This window comes from Chiloscyllium plagiosum, chromosome 44, assembly GCF_004010195.1.
Source record: "Chiloscyllium plagiosum isolate BGI_BamShark_2017 chromosome 44, ASM401019v2, whole genome shotgun sequence".
NCBI classification, from domain to species: Eukaryota; Metazoa; Chordata; class Chondrichthyes; order Orectolobiformes; family Hemiscylliidae; genus Chiloscyllium; species Chiloscyllium plagiosum.
Genome location: NC_057753.1, coordinates 11,060,392 through 11,081,173, shown reverse-complemented (window position 1 = coordinate 11,081,173; position 20,782 = coordinate 11,060,392). Strand labels below are relative to the sequence as shown.

Genomic DNA, 20,782 nt, shown 5'->3' with positions numbered 1-20,782 from the left:
CCAAACTGTCTCGATCCTTCTGCAGCCTCCCCACTTCCTCAGTACTACCTGCCTGTCCACCTAACTTTGTATCATCGGCAAACTTCGCTAGAATGCCCCCAGTCCCTTCATCCAGATCATTAATATATAATGTTAACAGCTGCGGCCCCAACACTGAACCCTGCGGGACACCGCTTGTCATCGGCTGCCATTCCGAAAAAGAACCTTTTATCCCAACTCTCTGCCTTCTGTCAGACAGCCAATCCTCAATCCATACCAGTAGCTCACCTCGAACACCATGGGCCCTCGCCTTGCTCGGCAGCCTCCCGTGTGGCACCTTATCAAAGGCCTTTTGGAAGTCTAGGGAGACCACATCCACTGGGTTTCCCCAGTCAAACCTACTTGTCACCTCTTCAAAGAACTCCAACAGGTTTGTCAGGCATGACCCCCCCCTTACTAAATCCATGTTGACTTATTCTAATCCGACCCTGCTCTTCCAAGAATTTAGAAACCTCATCCTTAATGATGGATTCTAGAATTTTACCAACAACTGAGGTTAGGCTAATTGGCCTATAATTTTCCATCTTTTGCCTTGATCCTTTCTTGAACAAGGGGGTTACAACAGTGATCTTCCAATCATCCGGGACATTCCCTGACTCCAGTGACTTTTGAAAGATCTCAACCAACGCCTCCGCTATTTCCTCAGCCACCTCCCTCAGAACTCTAAACTGTTCTCCATAATCACCTCCCGACTCCCCAGGTTTGGGTTTGCATTCCAGTACGTAACTAATGTTCACAGGTTGTTGTAAAGCTCATTCTAATGACTGGATTAAGTGATCTGCCTGGGAATCATTGTGAGGGAATCTCTCCTTCAAGTCGTCGTAACTGTGGACTGGCTCTACACCACCCTGACCCATCTGTCCTTGCCATGTGGTAACTTCTTCAGGGGAACATATAGCAAACAAGTCCTGAGGAGTATGTATTGTCCTTCGGACATATTGAGTAAATTGGGCTGGTTTCTCCTTGCGGTCAGGTTACTCAGTTTCCTGCGACGGCCCTTGGTTGAGAATGGTCTAGGCTGCTCATCCTCATGATGAAGCTGGTGACCCGATATTGGACGACTTGATCTTCCGAGTAAAGGGGAAGTTTAGAATTAGGGGGTGTGCTGGGGACTATCAGGAGATGTTCTGGGCTCATTCCCATCAGTCTCATCCCCTTCCTCAAATAGTGTCAGTATGCCAGACATAGGCTCAGGATGCAGAGTAAAACTTAGATTATTTTTACAGCGCTGTGCTTCAACTCCTTTCTTATCTTCCTTAGTGTCCCAGTGTTTCTCCTGTTCCCTTTTTCACCCCTCATCTACCCATTCAGACTCAACTTTTAACATCTAATCTAATCTAATCTAATCTAATCTCCCAATTTCTGGGAGTTCCATCTGTTGTATATACACGTGCATTATTCCTCCAACTGGCCAACAAGGTATCTTTCCATTTAATATTGGCTTTGTGCTTCCAGTTTTAATTAATAATTTACACTATTTGTCACAATTTTTCTTTCAAATTAGGTTTACCGCCTGTTCACAAGATGCCACATCCCAGGTCTCTAGTTTCCTGACCTATACAGAGGCTACAGAATCAATACTTAAATGTCATATACACAGTATAATAAAGTGTTTAAATTTAAAATTTACAGTTATTTAGCACTTCTTTTAAATTTTAGAATTAAAATGGAAGTTACTCAACTACAATATTATTTAGTCCTAAAATCTTCAATGTACCCACAACATCTGCTGTTTTGGCTGATCTGTTTGTTCATGCCACACTTTCTCAAGAGAGTGACCTTTCTTTAGCACCTTCTGATGTCAATTCTTTAATTTTTCCTTTCTGACTTGTCATTAATGCATTCAATTTGAACATTTAAGAGAGTTAATGCCTCCATTCTATCCAGAAATAGTAGTGTACATAATTCCAAGAAATAGATTTTTCATACTGTTCGGCAAGTTTATCATGTAACACTAAATCAAAATGGCTACAGAATAGAAGGTTATTAAAGTTGCGTTTTCAGTGCCAGTTCTTTGCATGAGGAACACTGCAAGTTTCACTTTCCTTAACGTTTCTTCTCTCGCTCTGCTTCCTATACTTTTCTTTGTATGGTCATTGCATGTACAATGCTCAATTTGATTTAAGGGATGGTCCAGGTGAACATTAATTATTACAACCATGTTTAAAATTAACCATGAGGCAATGACACAGATCACTGACAATGTATATTGACTAATATAAGCACGTAAAATATATATTGACTAATATAAGCACGTACTCTAATTGAGAGATGGAAACTGAACAAGTGGCTGACACATTTCACTGTTAATTAAGAATAACAAACAGACTTTAAAGTCACAAAATGAATAAAATCTGCTTAGGGTCGTATGCAGAAAATTGTATCAAATTTTTCCTAATAAGTGCAACATTTAGCCTGCATCCAAATAACTCCAATTCCACTCAGCTATTAGATTACGTTTTTCTCCAAAATATGATACAGAATTCAAAATTAATCTGAAAAACTTGTGCAATACTTCCTGTGGACCACTAACATAAGCCTAGTTAGTTAATTAAACTACCTAACAAAGCTTGGATGAAACTGTGCATAATGCATTGTTGATACAAATTAAAAATCTATTTAAACCACATCCACAATTTCCTTTGCCACTGCCTTCAAAGAGAAACTAAAAGCCATTTAAAGTGTTCTGAAATGCTGTAGGTCTGATTTACACTACTGGAATTTCAATTTAACCCTCATTAATTCCACAGATTTTAAAAGACACCAAGCCCAGAAATACAAATTCAAATGGTCAAGTCTCACATAGAAAATGCATATTTTCATGTCTGTGAGCACAAACATGCTAATTTATAACCTCTGAGATAATCGATTTATCGTGTCTGTTTTTACATTCGCAAAATTAGGACAAACTGAAAAAAGTCATTTACAGAATAAATTTTATCTCCAACTAACCAAACAAATTGTGATTGGCCTTATCATGTCAATCTGTCCATTCCAGTAATTCCATTGTAAAGATATACAAATAAAATGTAAATAACTGCTTCTTTGGCTACCATAATCATCATCATTAAATATTGAATAAATGTTTTATTTGCACGTGAACCTATCTGAAAGGGTCAAGATGTCATCACTCTCTGTAACTATGAATTCCTACATCTTAATACCACAGCAGCAGACTACTTTTCTTTCAGAGAAGGGAGAGGTTATTTTTAAGAATATCCTAGTGAGATTTTTATTATGATAGCTTAACTGATTATAGATCGACAACAACACATACAAGGGCAGGTTAGATTACATTACAGTGTGGAAACAGGCCCTTCGGCCCAACAAGTCCACACCGACCCGCCGAAGCGAACCCCACCCCATACCCCTACATTTACCCCTTACCTAACACTACAGGCAATTTAGCACGACCAATTCACCTGACCCTGCACATCTTTTGGACTGTGGGAGGAAACCGGAGCACCCGGAGGAAACCCACGCAGACACGGGGAGAACGTGCAAACTCCACACAGTCAGTCGCCTGAGGCGGGAATTGAACCCGGGTCTCAGGCGCTGTGAGGCAGCAGTGCTAAGCACTGTGCCACCGTGCCGCCCACAATCTCCACAATTTCAGATATTGAAGGAGGTGTTCCCACATCTTCAATACCTGAAAATTGTTCAACATCACCCTCCTACCTTCATCAGTTTTCTCAGATTTTAGAACATTTTACTAAAATCTAGTTCAAACGGCCTTGCATTTCTGGAATTAAAAATTAGCTTATCCGGTCAAACAGTATTTGGTCATTTACTCTGGCCAGAAAATGAATTCCAAACGTGATAAAATCAAATTCCAAGAGACTTTTACCAATCTTAACCCAATTTTTAAAAAATCAACCTTTCCTGGCACATATTGATTTAAATTAGTGTAGAAAGTCCCTCAAAAGAATATAACATTAACCATGCATGATCAAGCCTATTAAAAGGCACAGACAACATTTACGAATTACCATGATTTTCCAAAATGCAGACTTAAATCAAAACATTCCCGGATCTTGAGTTCCAGGGGCAAAAAACAACAAAGATTATATCGGACCACATGTAACCACCAACAAACAAAAGTACGTTCAAAACAGACCACAAAGAGTTAACACTTAGTTTAGTGAGAGCTAAACCAAAAGCCTGTCCCCGTGTGTGTGTGTGTGTGTGTGTGTGTGTGTGTGTGCGCGCGTGTCTCTCTCTCTCTCTATCTCTCTCTGTGTTTCCTTTGAATATTCAAAGTTTTCAAAATTTCTGCCAATTGTTTTCTACAATCACAATTAAATGTGCCATCAAGTGGAAATGGCTTCTCAGTTTTTTGTGTCCATTTCATCTGTTTGTTGACAAAGTAACAGTTTTGGAAACAGTTCCCCATTCTATTGACAGTTGCCTTTCTCTCACACACACTATCACAATCATTCAATAATTCAAACTGGACGTCCTTTAATTTGTACATTACAATTTAACAAGTTGCCCAATTCACAGAGAACTTACCAAAATTTCCAATTTCCCTGAGGACCTCTAACCCCTATAAATCATTTTCCTGATCAGGTATTCTCTCTCTCTCACACAGTCTGAAAGGGAGTCTCCTTTCCAACTACATAAAGGGACTGTCCCATTGTTTCTGTATCATTACTTGCTCAACAATAAAAAATTTCAACCGGCCATATCAATAATACAGAGTGAGAAATTTACAGAAACTGCCTTCCTATTTCTATAACCTCAGAAATTTAACTGGCCATATCCAAAGGAGTCAGGTCTCTAAGCCCAATTTCTCAGGTAGTGGGGAGCACTTCTCTGACTGTGGTCACCAGTCTAACTGTTTTATCTGAGGAACAATACGGAATAGCTAAGGTCACTCTGCAGCAACCTAGAGCAACCTCATAAAAAACAAAAACTTTCTTACCTTATAATCCTGGTCCAGGTTGTTTGTTCAATCCCTTCGAGGTACTAGGTAAGGGGCAGATCATCTGTTGGGACACAAGGAGTGGTCTTAAGGAAAAATACCTAAGGGGCCCCCCCACCACTGTTGCATCCAATCAAAACTCTTTTGGTCACTTAATCAGCCTATAGAAACGGTCCCTATGTTGAAAAAAGATTCATGACACTAAAATGTTGACTTAGAAATTCTCAGACCACACGTAAGTTACAAATTAATTGTAATTAAGCCATCGAGAAATCAATAGTCTATAATCGAGTATTAATCAAGATATCCCTGTATGTACTAGTGAAAATCTCTGATTTTTAACAAAAGCGCAGCATATTTTATACTCCTTATGAGTGTAACAATTTTGTATGTTCTAGTTGACACAATATAATATTGATAGCTGTAATTAAGTTTCCATAATATGAACTAGATAATTAATACATTTACTGAAAATATGTTGCTGGAAAAGCGCAGCAGGTCAGGCAGCATCCAAGGAGGATCGACGTTTCGGGCATGAGCCCTTCTTCAGGAATCCATTTAGTGTTGTTCACATAGATTAAAACAAGGTTATTAATGTTTTCTCCGTCTGGTGCCATTTGTGTCAACTTGGATAAAATCTAAGATACTGTGAGCATTCTATTCATTAGGTTGTGGAAACTCTGTCTGGGAAAGGACAGACACAATGTTATTGCCAAGATTTGTGCATTCCTCAATTCATTCTCATGGTCAATGTACTTAGCCATTTTAGAGTCATAGAGTCATAGCGATATATAGCATGGAAACAGACCCTTCGGTCCAACGCTTCCAGATATCCCGTCCCAATCTAGTCCCACCTGCCAGCATCTGGCCCATATCCTTCCAAACCCTTCCTATTCATATACCCATCCAAATTCCTCTTAAATGTTGAAATTGTACCAGCCTCCACCACATCCTTTGGCAGCTCATTCCATACACTTACCACCCTCTGCGTGAAAAAGTTGCCTCTTAAGTCTCTTTTATATCTTTCCCCTCTCACCCTAAACCTATGCCATCTAGTTCTGGACTCCCCAATGCCAGGGAAAAGACTTTGTCTATTTATCCTATCCATGCCCCTCATAATTTTGTAAACCTCTATAAGATCACCCCTCAGCCACTATCCTATCTACCTGCGACTCCACTTTCAAGGAGCTATGAACCTGCACTGCAAGGTCTCTTTGTTCAGCAACACTTTACCATTAAGTGGACCTTACCATTAAGTGTATAAGTCCTGCTAAGATTTGCTTTCCCAAAATGCAGCACCTCTCATTTATCTGAATTAAACTCCATTTCCACTCAGCCCATTGGCCCATCTGGTCCAGATCCTGTTTTTGTAAGGCAAACTTTATCACAAAATGGAGACTTACAAAATTGAGGCACTTGACTATTTGTTCCCCAATGTTTTATCAGTCATGTATTAATAAGATCAGAAATAAGAATGGTAGTTGGCAATTGACCGTTGTGATGCTCTGTCTTTCATCACCATCCCTGGCTGATCATTTACCTGAATGCTGTTTCCTGCGCTGTTTTCATGATTTCACCTAATGAAGGGGCTATGATCCAAGAGCTTGTGCTTTAAATAAATCTGTTGGACTGTAACCTGAGTGTCGTGTCACTTATGCCAAAAAAAATGATTGAGGATGTTATTAAACATTGCTGGAGCAGTGGGATTTGAACCTGGGCGTCAGGATCAGAGGTAGGGACACTACCACTGTAGGAAACAAGCCCACTTTTGTTGAATGAATGTGGACACCTTCCACCTCAATATGGGTCACCCCCTCCTACCCCCAGAGCCCATTGCAGTGAACTGATAATGAATGAATGGGAAGGGAAAGGGGCGGGGACAGTGACGTACGCATGAACCTCCCCGTCAATCCCAAAGCGTGCGGTCGGTGCGGACTAATCGGAGAGCGACATTCGGCGGGGTGGGGGTGGGACGGAACAAACAGGGACCGCAAAGCCGGCCGCCATTGGTCAGGTGGAGTAAGGTGCGCTCTGATTGGAGGGAGCGCGCGGATGACGCGCGTCACTGAAGGAGGAGAAGGAGAAGAAGAAGAAAAACAAAGATGGCGGCGCGAGGCTGCGGTTTTCTCATCGACTCAGCGGGCGGTTTCTGACGGAGGGAGGGGGGCAGACAGGCACCGTTTACCTCAGAAAATACATTTAAAATACATTTCAAATTGAAGCCGGAACCTTTCAAGCAAAAGTTGTGAAGAAAAGGAGACAGTCCCCGGTGGGGTTTATTGTTTATTTGTGTATAATTCCCGGGGCCCGGGAAGGGGGAGGTGACGGTTACCGGGTGAACGAGAAAAACAAATTAAAAATGTCGGCGGTGGAGGAGAGGGAGCCGGCGCCCGCGGCCTCCGGAGCCCAGGAGCTCAACAACCCCCCGGAGCTGGAGGAGGGTCCGAGGAGCCGGTCCTGGTGGTGGATCCGGGCGGGATAAAGGTCTAAACAAAAGTAAGAGATTGTTTTGGTGGGTGAGAGAGGCCGCTCAGGGGGGTATTTTAATCTGAGTCTGATCCATGAAGCTTTACGACCTTTCCTGTAACCCTTTTTAATCATCATCCCTTGCAACTTGTTCACAACCATCCTGTTCATCCAAAATATAAATTGTAATTCATGTGGGCGGCACCGTGGCACAGTGGTTAGCACTGCTGCCTCACAGTGCTAGAGACCCGGGTTCAATTCCGGGAGTTTGCACATTCTCCCCGTGGTGCTCCGGTTTCCTCCCACAGTCCAAAGATGTGCAGGTCAGGTGAATTGGCTAAATTGCCCGTAGTGTTAGGTAAGGGGTAAATGTAGGGGAATGGGTCTGGGTGGGTTGCGCTTCAGCGGGTAGGTGTAGACTTGTTGGGCCGAAGGGCCTGTTTCCACACTGTAAGTAATCCAATCTAATGTTCTAGCTGGATTTGCAAAAAAAAAATCAGTGTCTATTTCCTAATGTGTCGTCGTAATAAACGGCACGTCTCCGGAGTCCCCTCTTAAATACAGCTGCTGTTTCTCTACTGCTCTGGATGTTAAAAATCACACAACACCAGGTTATAGTCCAACAGGTACTATAACCTGGCGTTGTGTGATTTTTAACTTCGTACACCCCAGTCCAACACCGGCAAATCATGACTGCTGTGGATGTTGGCAGTTTGCTTAATTAGATATTGATTGGTGGTGATGGGGAACCTATCCTTGACTGAGAACAGTGTCACAGGCACAAAGCATTAGACTTTAAAACATATTTTTATGGAAAACTTTCTCTTTACAAAATTATAAAATTACCAAACAAAAATATAACATTATAACCATAACAGTGAAGCAACTACTGCACTACTCTACAAAACAAATTAAACCTATACAGCCCAATAAATATTGCTGCTCGGCACAACAAGAGTGTAGATCTCAACTTTCGAGAGCATCAGTTATTACACCAACATTTGTTCGAAATTCTTCCTCTCAGGGCATCAAGTTCACATCACGGCTAAACAAAGGACCTAATTAAAATGGGAGACAAATCAGCTTCCAGGTAATTCAAAAAGTGCTGCCGTATCTTATTAAAGTTTTCCATTTTTCGAACACCATAGTTGTAGGAAAGTCCAAAAGAATGTGTTCCATAATTAACTTACGCCACCCCAACAGACTCTGGGGATTCACAGACACGCAGCCCGTTAGAATGTTCTTCCTCGCACAAAAATTAAGTATGTTTAAAAGCTTTCACCCAGGCACATCTAGCGAAGATAAATTCGGCAACCCCAGGAGAAGAGAGACCAGGTCCACCTTAACTTTGGTCCCCAAGACCCTTTACTAGTGCCACAGCACTCCAATACATACAAGGCTTGTGATAGGACCACAAGGAATGAGCGAGGGTCCCTGTGCTTATTTTACACGGCGGGGGGGGGGGCACATTGAAGATGCTCCCTCCTTAAATTTTGCGAGATGATCTGAGCCAGATGAACCCTATGAAAAGTCTTTAACTGCATAGTCTGGGTCCTATTACAGATCGAAATCTTCCTCGCATTCTCACAAATATCCTCCCATGTTTCTGAAGTAAGCTCAACTCCGAACTCTCTCCCAGACTTCAGGTAGTCATTTGATGTCATCTGAAAAACCTCCCCCAACAGATGATAAAGAGTACTCAGTGTATTCCAATCAGATCTACAACACTCAGCTAAAAGCAAAGTCTCTTTTCGAATAAAATCTCTAATCTGAAAGAAACAGAAGTGGTCCTTACTCGATCGCCCAAATTTACGAATTATTTGATCAAAGGACATCATCGTTTCACCCTCAAACAAATCACCCAAACAAGAAACTCCCCTAAGCACCCAAAGTTTAAACCTGGGATCCGTTATCCCTGGCTGGAAATCCGGCATGCCAATTGTGGGAGCAGGAAAATGTTTTAGACATATTACCTTTCACCTGCCTTGTTTCCCCTCCATGCTTTGACAGTGTTAGTAACTATTGGATTACGGCAATGTTTCACAACTGTCCTCATTTTGTTTGAAAACAACACGTTGATAAGAGGACATTTTGGCTGAGAGGCCTCAATGTCCAACCATATCAACACTGAGTCCTCACATAGGTAAAAACAATGACTGCAGATGCTGGAAACCAGATTCTGGATCAGTGGTGCTGGAAGAGCACAGCAATTCAGGCAGCATCCGAGGACAGGCAAAATCGACGTTTCGGGCAAAAGCTGAAGGGCTTTTGCCCGAAACGTCGATTTTGCCTGTCCTCGGATGCTGCCTGAATTGCTGTGCTCTTCCAGCACCACTGATCCAGAACTGAGTCCTCACATGCCCAATCATTTGCAAAAGATAGAAGGGAGCCTAAACAATATCTTCTGATACGTGGAAGGCTTTCTCTCCCCCCTCCCCCCCCAAATTAAAATCCCTGGGCTACTGTAGGTTTGCTAGCTTAATCAGGGCTGTCTATGGTACCAAATAAAAGAATTAAACCAACCATTCCATAAGCAAAGGGAGCATCTACAGAGAGTATAATAAGCAAGGAAGAACATTCCTTTTGATAGGATCACTTGACCTAATGATATCGGAAGTGACCCCCCCCCATCTTTGAAGATCTTGTTTAATCTTGTCAAACAAGTGGACAACATCAGCCTTAACTGATCAAAGGCAGGTGTGACAGGTAGGCCTAAGTAAAGAAAACCTCCCTGTGCCCACTTAAAGGGAAACCCACCCTCAATGTCAAGTATTTCCCCAAGACCCCCCACAGGCAAAGCCTCCAAGTTTGAAAAATTAATCTTATAACCTGCAAGAGCCAAATAAATTCATACACTATCAAATGGGACACTGAAACAGCTGAGTACAAAAGAAAAGTAAGAACATCATCCGCATATGATGTGATCTTATGTACCTTTGATCCCACCTCTGGAGCAACTATGTTAGGGTCCCTACAAATAGCCTCCACAAATAGTCAATCACCAATGTGAAAAATAATGGTTCAAGGGGACAGCCTTGCCGACTGACCCTACCAATGGTAAAATTACTAGACCATACGCCATTGGTGAGAAACATTGCTAGGGGATCATTGTAAAGGACCTTTACCCATCTCGTAGACACTTCACCCAGATCAAACTGCTCCAGGGTATAAAAAAGATATGAATGGTGCTGGAAAAGCACAGCAGCTGTGCTTTTCCAGCACCACTCTAATCTAGACTCTGGTTTCCAGCATCTGCATTCCTTGTTTTTACCTATAAAAAAGATATAGCCACTCCACCTGGTCAAATGCCTTCTCTGCATCCAAGGAAACCAACAATGCTTGAAATGATTGCTGCTGACACACTTGAACCTCCTGGGTTGGATTGGCCATACTAGTGTCCAGGAATGTGTAGGTTAATTCAAATTTCATTGGCTACAGGAAATACACAGTCGGAGGTGTGTTTGGGTGGGATGCTCTTCTAAGTGTCGGTAAAGGACTCGGTGGGTCAAATGGTCTGTCCCCACACTGTAAGGATTCTATGATACCCCTGAAGGAGCATTTTTTTCTGTATCTACCCTGTCAATCCCCTTTCAGAATTCTATTGATTTCAATAAAATCACTTCTGGTTCTTAGTGTCATAGAATCAGACAGCACGGTCCAACTATTCCAAGTCGATCAAGATTCTCAAACTAAACTTGCCTGCATTTGGCCCATATCCGTCTAAACCTTTCCATTCACGTGCCCATCCAAATGTCTTTTAAAAATTCTAAGTGTACCTGTGTCTGCCACTTCCTCTGGAAGTTCATTCATTCACAAACTGTGTAAAAAAAAAAAGTAGACCCTCAGGTTCCTTTTAAATCTCTCTCCTCCACCATGAACACCAATGTCCCCTAGTTTTGAACTCCCCTCCGCTAAGGAAGACACCTTTGCTATTCACCTTACCTACACCACTCATGATTTTCTGATGCTCTATAAGGTCTCCCCTCCACTTCCTACACTGCAGTGAAAAAAGTCCCAGCCTTTCCTTGTAACTCAAACCCTCCAGTCCTGGCAACATCCTGGTAAATCTTTTCCGAACCCCCTCTAATAGTATTCTTCCTTTAACGGTGTGACCAGAATTGTACTCAGTCCTCTAAAAGTGGCCTCAGCAATATCCTGGACAGCTCCACATACTCAATAGTGTGAACAATGAACAGATGTGTGCTAAACACCTTCTTAACCACCCTGTCTACCAGTGATGTAACTTTGACAGAACTATGTACTTGAACCTCGCTCAGGTCTCTCTATTCTACGACACCCAAGACCCTATCATTAACTACAATTGCTGCCCTTGTTTGTTTTACCAAAATGCAACCCTATCCCTATCTCTCTCATTCATGTTGTCTCTCAAACACACACACACATACACCCCCACACTCTCACCCTCTCACAGGCTTATACTCCATCATAATCTCACTTTACCAAGCATGTGCACATGCAAAATATAAACTCTCTTATGCACACTCACGCACAACCTCATGTGCACACGTGCGCGCATACTCACATCTACAGAGTGAATTTGCATTTGGAGTCACAGATATGCAGCATGGAAACAGACCCTTTGGTCCAACTTGTCCATGCAGACCAGATATCCTAATCTAATCTAGTCCCATTTGCTAGCACTTGGCCCATACCTCTCTAAACCTTTCTTAATCATATATCCATCCAGATGCCTTTTAAATGCTGTAATTGTACAAGCCTCCACCACTTCCTCTGGCAGCTCATTCCATAAATGCACCACCCTCTGCGTGAAAAAGTTGCTCCTTAGGTCCCTTTTATATCTTTCCCCTCTCACCCTAAATCTATGCCCCTCTAGTTCTGGACTCCCCCACCCCAGGGAAAAGATTTTGCTTATTTATTATGTCGTTCATGATTTTATAAACCTCAGCCTCCGACCTGCCAGGGAAAACAGCCCCAGCCGATTCAGCTCAAATTCTCATACACTGGCGACTTCCTGTAAATATTTTCTGAACCCTGTCAAGTTTCACAACATACTTCTGTTAGGAAGGACATCAGAATTGCACTCAATATTCCAAGTGTGGCCTAACCAATGTCCTGTACAGCCGCAACATGAACTCCCAACTCCTATACTCCATGCTCTGACCAATAAACCAAAACATACCAAATGCCTTCTTGACTATCCTATCCACCTGCAACTGCACTTTCAAGGAACTATGATCCTGAACTGCAAGGTCTCTTGGTTCAGCAACACTCCCTGGGACCTTACCATTAAGTGTATAAGTTCTGCTCTGATTTGTTTTTCGAAAATGCAGCACCTCGCATTTATCTAAATTAAACTCCATCTGCCACTCCTCAGCCCATTGGCCCATCTGATCATGCTGTACTCCGAGGTAACCTCCTTTGCTGTCCACTATGCCTCCAATTTTGGTGTGATCTGCAAACTTATTATACCTATGTTCACATCCAAATCATTTATATTAATGATGAAAAGTAATGGACCCAGCACCGATTCTTGTGGCACACCACTGGTCACAGGCCTCCAGTCTGAAAGGCACCCCTCCACCACAACCCTCTGTCTTCTACCTTCGAGCCAGAATTTGCAGAATTATATTTGCAGATACGTTCAATTTTGCTCAGATGCACCCATGCACACACACAAAAGTCTATGGGTGAATTTGCAGATACATTCTATTTTGTTCAAAAAGCACAAAATCTGCCGGCAGTCAATCCATGTAATATTTTATAAATTCCTACTTTAGAAATAGAACCAGTCTGATTCAAGATTGGGATACAGAGACTCTAACCTCACACCTTTTATGCATTGACTGAGCTGAAATGTCACCTTTAAATTGCATCAAGAATATTACTTAAAAGTCGTTCTAGGATTTCCATATTAATGAACTGAAATCTGCAACTCATTCTAAAAGATGAAAGACTTAACAATAATCTAGGTTTGTTCAATTCAGTTGCATGACACTAATCTCTTGCTACAAATTCTATGTTTTATGATCCTGTTCCACAACTACCTGATGAAGAAGAGCACTCCAAAGGCTTGTGCTTCCAAATAAACCAGTTGGACTATAACCTGATTGTGTGACTTTTAATTTTTGTTTCTAGTGAACACAGCCATACCTCCCGCTGCTGCCAGTAAACCTTACAATGCTGATGAAATGATGAACCTACAGTCCTAAAAAATTACAATTTCTAACAATATTAATTACTCATTCACTACTTCTTCTGATATACGACATTGGAAACTTAGTGCTGGAGGCCGAAAGAAATTAGCTGCTTTAAAACAAAAACCTTTTGGAACTTGCACCTTTTAATGAGTCAGACGGTGAATTCAGGTAACCTTTATTGAGACCCAACTTTGTTACAGCTTCAGATCTTCCCAGCAAAGGCATGTGAAAAGTAGCTTATTTCTTTTAAAAACAGCTCAAGGTCAAAGTGCACACCTTCCCCATCCCTCGCTTCCTTTACTATTGGTCAACACCGAGTTGTCCTTTTGTAATTCGATCCTTGATACAGCCTTAACCCGTAGGAAGTGTTGCCTCACTCAGCAATTTCAGCCTGCACACTGTATCCAAGTTAGTTTCTCCCGCTTAGTGGCAGGAGGGTGGGTCTGGAGTCGCGTGTAGGCAAGACCAGGTAAAGGATGCAGCTGGGATGACTGAGTGAATCCTTTCCTGCAATGGCACTTTCCTTCCCTAAAAAGGACATGAGTGAATCAGATGGGGTTGTTTTTCTTCCTGAAAATGGTTTCATCGTTAGATTCTGAACTCCAGATTTCTGACCAAATTTCAATTCTGCTATCTGCCAAGGTGGGATTCCAAACTGTAACTGGATGGATCATCCAGTCGATAATGTCACTCAGCCATGGCTCCTTCAATCCCCCTGCGATGGCACATGAACTTGCTGGTGCCTCTGCAGGTGGGAGGAGCGGGTGAAGTCCTTCCCGCACTGAGAGCAGGTGAATGGCCTCTCCCCAGTCTGGGCCCACTGGTGGGTCAGCAGGCTGGAAGAACCAATGATCACACATTATCCAGGACATAGAAACCTGAAAACTCTAATGCAGCCAGATAGTCTTAAGTGTGTATGGAGGGAAATTTCATTTAGGTGACAATAAATGGTAAATATTCAGCCTAGAGCCCAGTTACAAGTGGAGTTCCATAGGGATCAGTTCTGGGTCCTCTGCTGTTTGTAACATTTATTAATGACTTGGAAGAGGGAGTCAAAGGGTAGGTCAGTAAATTTGCAGATGGTACGAAGATTGGTGGAGTTGTGAATAGTGAGGAGGGCTGTTGTCGGCTGCAAAGGGACTTAGATATGATGCAGAGCTGGGCTGAGGAGTGGCAGCTGGAGTTCAACCCTGTCAAGTGTGAGGTTGCCCATTTTGGAAGGACAAATAAGAATGCGGAATGTAGGGTTCTTAGTAAGGTGGAGGAGCAGAGGGATCTTGGGGTCTATGTTCATAGATCTTTGAAAGTTGCCACTCAGGTGGATAGAGCTTGTAAGAAGGCCTATGGTGTATTAGCGTTCATTAGCAGAGGGATTGAATTCAAGAGTCGTGAAGTGATGTTGCAACTGTACAGGACTTTGGTTAGGCCACATTTGGAGTACTGTGTGCAGTTCTGGTCACCTCACTTTAGGAAAGATGTGGAAGCTTTGGAGAGGGTGCAGAGAAGATTTACCAGGATGTTGCCTGGAATGGAGAGGAAGTCGTACGAGGATAGGTTGAGAGTTCTCGGCCTTTTCTTGTTGGAACGGCGAAGGATGAGGGGTGACTTGGTAGAGGTTTATAAGATGATCAGAGGAATAGATAGAGTAGACAGTCAGAGACTTTTTCCCCGGGTACAACAGAGTGTTACAAGGGGACATAAATTTAAGGTGAAGGGTGGAAGGTATAGGGGGGATGTCAGGGGTAGGTTCTTTACCCAGAGAGTGGTGGGGGCATGGAATGCGCTGCCCGTGGGAGTGGCAGAGTCAGAATCATTGGTGACCTTTAAGCGGCAATTGGATAGGTACATGGATAGGTGCTTAAACTAGGACAAATGTTCGGCATAACATTGTGGGCCGAAGGGCCTGTTCTGTGCTGTATTGTTCTAATAACCTGGAATAAGCTGCCGACAAAGGTGCTGAATCAAGGTATGAAAATAAAATATCAAGACTGCTTGCAGAAAGAAAGCCAGTAAAGTTGCTGAATGAATAAGGTGGGGGATAGGTCCCAGGGACATAGTGAGGAAAGAGATTAACCTGAGATTTGTACAGTTAGGAAAGGGAGTGAGTCCAACAGTCAGGGCAGGAAGGGATAAAGCTGAGAACAAGGTAGGACTGATCAATTATACTTCATTTATTTCAATGCAAGAGGCCTAATAGGGAAGGCTGATGAAATTACAGAAACGTGGCCTCATGGATGGGCAGGACTGCCAGCTGAATGTTCCGGGGTACAAAGGGGGGAGTGGCGATTTTGATAACGGAAACTATTACTGCTATACTTAGGGAGGATATTCCTGGGAATACATCCAGGCAAGTTATTTGGGTGGAACTGAGAAATAAGAAAGGGATGATCACCTTTATTAGGATTGTAATATAGACCCCCTAATAGTCAGGAAATTGAGAAACAAATTTGTTAGGAGATTTCAGTTATCTTTAAGAATAATAGGGTAGTTATGGTCCGGAATTTTAACATTCCAAACATAGACAGGGACTGCCATAGAGTTTAGGGTTCAGACGGAGAGGAATTTGTGTGTACAATAAAATTTTCTGAATCAGTCCATGCATGTTCCGATGAGCGAAGGTGCAAAACTTGACCTACTTTTGGGAAATATGGCAGGGAAGGTGACTGAGGTGTCAGTGAGGGAGCACTTTGGAGCCAGTGACTATAATTCCATTAGATTGAAAATGGAAAAGGATCTAAAAGTTGAAGTTCAAAATTGGAGGAAGGCTAATTTTGATGGTATTAGGCAAGAACTTTCAAAAGCTGATTGGGGGCAGATGTTCTCAGGTAAAGGGAAAATGGGAAGCCTTCAAAAATGCAATAACGAGAATTCAGAAACTGTATATTCCTGTTTGGCTGAACGTAAAGGCTGGTAGGTGTAGAGAATGCTGGGTGACTAGAGAAATTGAGGTTTTGGTTAATAAAAAGAAGGAAGCATATGACAAGTATAGACAGGAGAAGTCAAACAAATTCTTACAAGAGTATAAAGGCAGTAGGAATATAGTTGATGGAAATCAGGAGGGTGAAAAGGGGACATGAGATAGCTTTGGCAAATAGGATTAAGGAGAATCAAAAGGGTAACTAGGGAGAGAATAGGACCTCAAACATCAGCAAGGCAGCTTGTGTGTGGAGGTGCAGGAGATGTGGGAGAAACTAAATGAATATTTTGCATCAGTATTTAATGTGGAGAAGGATGTGGAAGGTATAGAATGTGGGGATAAGGATCTAAAAGTTGAAGTTCAAAATTGGAGGAAGGCTAATTTTGATGGTATTAGGCAAGAACTTTCAAAAGCTGATTGGGGGCAGATGTTCTCAGGTAAAGGGAAAATGGGAAGCCTTCAAAAATGCAATAACGAGAATTCAGAGACAGTATATTCCTGTTTGGCTGAACGTAAAGGCTGGTAGGTGTAGGGAATGCTGGGTGATTAGAGAAATTGAGGTTTTGGTTAACAAAAAGAAGGAAGCATATGACAAGTATAGACAGGAGAAGTTGAACAAATTCTTACAAGAGTATAAAGGCAGTAGGAATATAGTTGACGGAAATCAGGAGAGTGAAAAGGGAACATGAGATAGCTTTGGCAAATAGGATTAAGGAGAATCAAAAGGGTAACTAGGGAGAGAATAGGACCTCAAACATCAGCAAGGCAGCTTGTGTGTGGAGGTGCAGGAGATGTGGGAGAAACTAAATGAATATTTTGCATCAGTATTTAATGTGGAGAAGGATGTGGAAGGTATAGAATGTGGGGATAAAGATGGGGACATCTTGAACAATGTCCATATGACATAGGTGGTGGTGCTGGATGTCTTGAAATGTATAAAAGTGAATAAATCAACAAGACAAATCAGGTGTATCACAGAACATTGTGGGAAGCATGGGAGTGATAGCTGGTCTCCTTGCTGAGATATTTGTATCATCGATAGTCACAGGTGAGGTTCCAGAAGACTGTAGGTTAGCTAATGTGGTGCTACTATTTAAGAAAGGTGGTAAGGAAAAGCCAGGGAACTATAGATCGGTGAGCCTGACATCAGTGATGGGCAAGTTGTTGGAGGGAATCCTGAAAAACAGGGTTTACATGTATTTGGAAAGGCAAGGACTGATTAGGGATAGTCAACATAGCTTTGTGCATGGGAAATCATATCTCAAGAACTTGACCAAGTTTTTTTGAAGTAACATATAGGATTGACGAGGGAGGAGTGGTGGGTGTCAGTCTTCAGTCAGGCGTTCAACAAGGTTCCTCATGGTTCGCAAGGTAAGACCTCATGAAACACAGGAAGAACTAGTCAAACGGATACAGAACTGGCTTGAAGGTAGAAGACAGAGGGTGGTGGTGGAGGGTTGCTTTTCAGACTGGAGACCTGTGACCAGTGGTGTGCCACAAGGATTGGTGCTGAGTCCACTACTTTTCCATCATTTACTTAAATGATGTGAACATTGGAGGTATAGTTAGTGAGTTTGTGGATGACACCAAAATTGGAGGTTCAGTGGACAGCAAAGAAGGTTACCTTAGAGTACAATGGGATCTTGATCAGATGGGCCAATGGGCTGAGGAGTGGCAGATGGAGTTTAATTCAGATAAATGTGAGGTGCTGCATTTTGGAAATGCAAATCATATCAGGACTTATACACTTAATTGTAAGGTCCTAGGGAGTATTGCTGAACAAAGAAACTTTGGAGTGCAAGTTCATAGTTCCTTCTTCTACCTTTTGAGTCACCTGATGGTGGAATCGACCCCAGGGCTCTGATGCTGTGAAGCAGTGCTAACCATTGAGCAACAGTGCCTCCCAGAGCTGAGAGGTTCTGCGTTGCCTTTGTAGCTTCCAACTTCTTGCATGCCCTCAGCAGAGGCCCTCCCCTCCTGATATTGTTGGACCACACCCACTGCAACCCCCCTTTCCAATTCTGCGGCCCTGAACACATTGTTTCCTGAATCCTGGCGCCAGACACCGATGCCACCTGGCCTCCTGTTGCCATCTGCAGAAAACGGAGACAATCCCTGTCCCTATGTCCACCTCCTCAATTTTGTTCTTACTCCCACCACCCAGCCAGTTTGCTCCTCTCCCTTGCAACCCTCTCTCAGATCCCGTTTACCTGCCTGACCCGCGCTCACACACTCCTAACCCTGTCCACTGACCCAATCAGAAGGCTCTCTCCAGAGGGGAATGACCGTCTCCAGAATAAAGTGTCTGGTTAATTTTCCCCCCACCAAGTGTCTGCAGCCTGGTTTCCAGCTCCATCTCTCTGAGCCGAAGGTCCTCCAGCATGTGTTTGCCCTGGATCACAGCATCCAGAGGCTCCCACCTTCTGCGAATCGAAAGAAAAATCGCACCCACCCCTCTCCAACGTGTGTTCTGTAACTGCTTAATCGTTTCTAGTGGCCGAGCAGAGGCTGAAACCCGGGATGGCCTCAACTGGGACCTTGGGTTCATGTCACACGACAGGTGACCCCGCTGCACTATACACTTTCACATACACACATACTCACACAGACCCTCTCTCATACACATGCTCTTTCTCAGACACACACACATGCGCCCCCCACGCTGACACCCTCTCACAGGCTTGTACTTAATCTCTCTCACACTTTACCAAGCATGCACACACGCAAACACACACTTTCTCACATACATGTGCACATACATATAAGTCTATGGGGTGAATTTGCATTTGCAGATGCATTCTATTTTGCTCAAAACATACGCAATCTGCAGGCAGTCAATCCATGTAATATTTTGTAAATTCCTACTTTGGAATAGAACCAGTCTGACTCAAGATTGCGATACAGGTAGACTCGAACCTAACTTAAAAGGAGAATGTGACTTAAAAGTAGTTCTGGGATTTACATATAAATGAACTGAAACCTGTAACCCATTTTAAAAGATAAAAGACTTAACAATCTAGGTTTGTTCAAAATATCATTTCAGTTGCATGACACTGATATATTGCTATAAATTCCGTGTCTTTTGAACCTGCTCCACAGCCAACTGTTGAAGAAGCAGTGCTCCAAAAGCTCGTGCTTACAAATAAATCTGTTGGACTATAAGCTGGTGTTGTGTGACTTTTGAACTGTATTTCTAGTGAACACACTTCCTGCTGCTGTCAGTAAACTTTATAATGCTGATGAAATGATGAACCTGCAGTCATGAAAAATTTAGAATTTCTAACGATACTAACTACTCACTCACTGCTCCTTCTGATACACAAGATTGGAAACTTCGTGCTGGAGGCAAAAAGAAATGAGCAGCTTTAAAACAAAAACCTGTTGGATCTCTCAGCTTTTAATGAGAGTCTGAGCCTGGTGGTAAGTTCAGGTAACTTTTATTGCGACCCAACTTCGTTACAGCTTCAAATCTCCCCAGCAAAAAAGCGCACAAAAACTAGCTTTTTTTAAAAAAAACAACTCTAGGTCAAACCACCCACCCCACCCCATGCCACGCCACCTCCTTTACTATTGGTCAGCATTGAATTGCCCCATTGTAACTGGATCCTTGGTACCGCCTTAACCCATAGGAAGTATTGCCTCACTCAGCAATTTCAACCCTTTATCTAATGTGTCCCCACTCATTTGCTGGTGGGAGGGCAATCACACTGTTGTGGGTCTGGCGTCATGTGTAGGCCAGCCCCGGTAAAGGATGCCGCTGGGACGACTGAGTGAATCCTTTCCCGCAACGGCATTTTTCTTCCCTAAAAAGGTCATGAGTGAATCAGATGGGTTTTCTTCCCTCCCCCCCTCGGAAAATGGTTTCATCGTTAGATTCTGAACTCCAGATTTCTGACCGAATTCCAATTCTGCCATCTGCTGCAGCTGGATTCAAACATGGGAGTCCCCAGAACTGGGTGGACCATCCAGTCGATAATGGAATTCAGCCGTCACTCCTTCAAGACCCCTGCGATGGACTAAGGGGGACAGGACCGTGTCAAAGTATGCAGAAATGAGTTCGGTGGGGCAGGAGCACATTGTCTCAGCCTGCTCCTGCCCCACCGAACCCATTTCTGCATACCTTGACACGGTCCTGTCCCCTTTAATCCAAGAACTCCCCACCTACGTTCGGGACACCACCCACGCCCTCCACCTCCTCCATGATTTTTGCTTCCCCGGCCCCCAACGCCTTATCTTCACCATGGACATCCAGTCCCT

The 20,782-nt window shown here is 43.0% G+C and overlaps 1 protein-coding gene across 2 annotated transcripts in view; it reads left to right on the top strand.

Annotated features, from left to right (window-relative positions):
- LOC122543525 (zinc finger protein 226-like) overlaps nt 1–20,782 on the top strand; it is a 49,952-nt gene that overhangs the window by 4,261 nt on the left and 24,909 nt on the right. Inside the window, exon 3 of one of the 2 annotated variants that reach the window (XM_043682321.1) lies at nt 15,337–15,343. In XM_043682321.1, coding sequence (XP_043538256.1) covers nt 15,337–15,343 — 7 coding nt within the window. Of the gene's footprint in view, nt 1–7,202; nt 7,460–15,336; nt 15,344–20,782 lie in introns of those variants that run through there. The other variant, XM_043682317.1, reaches the window with a different exon arrangement.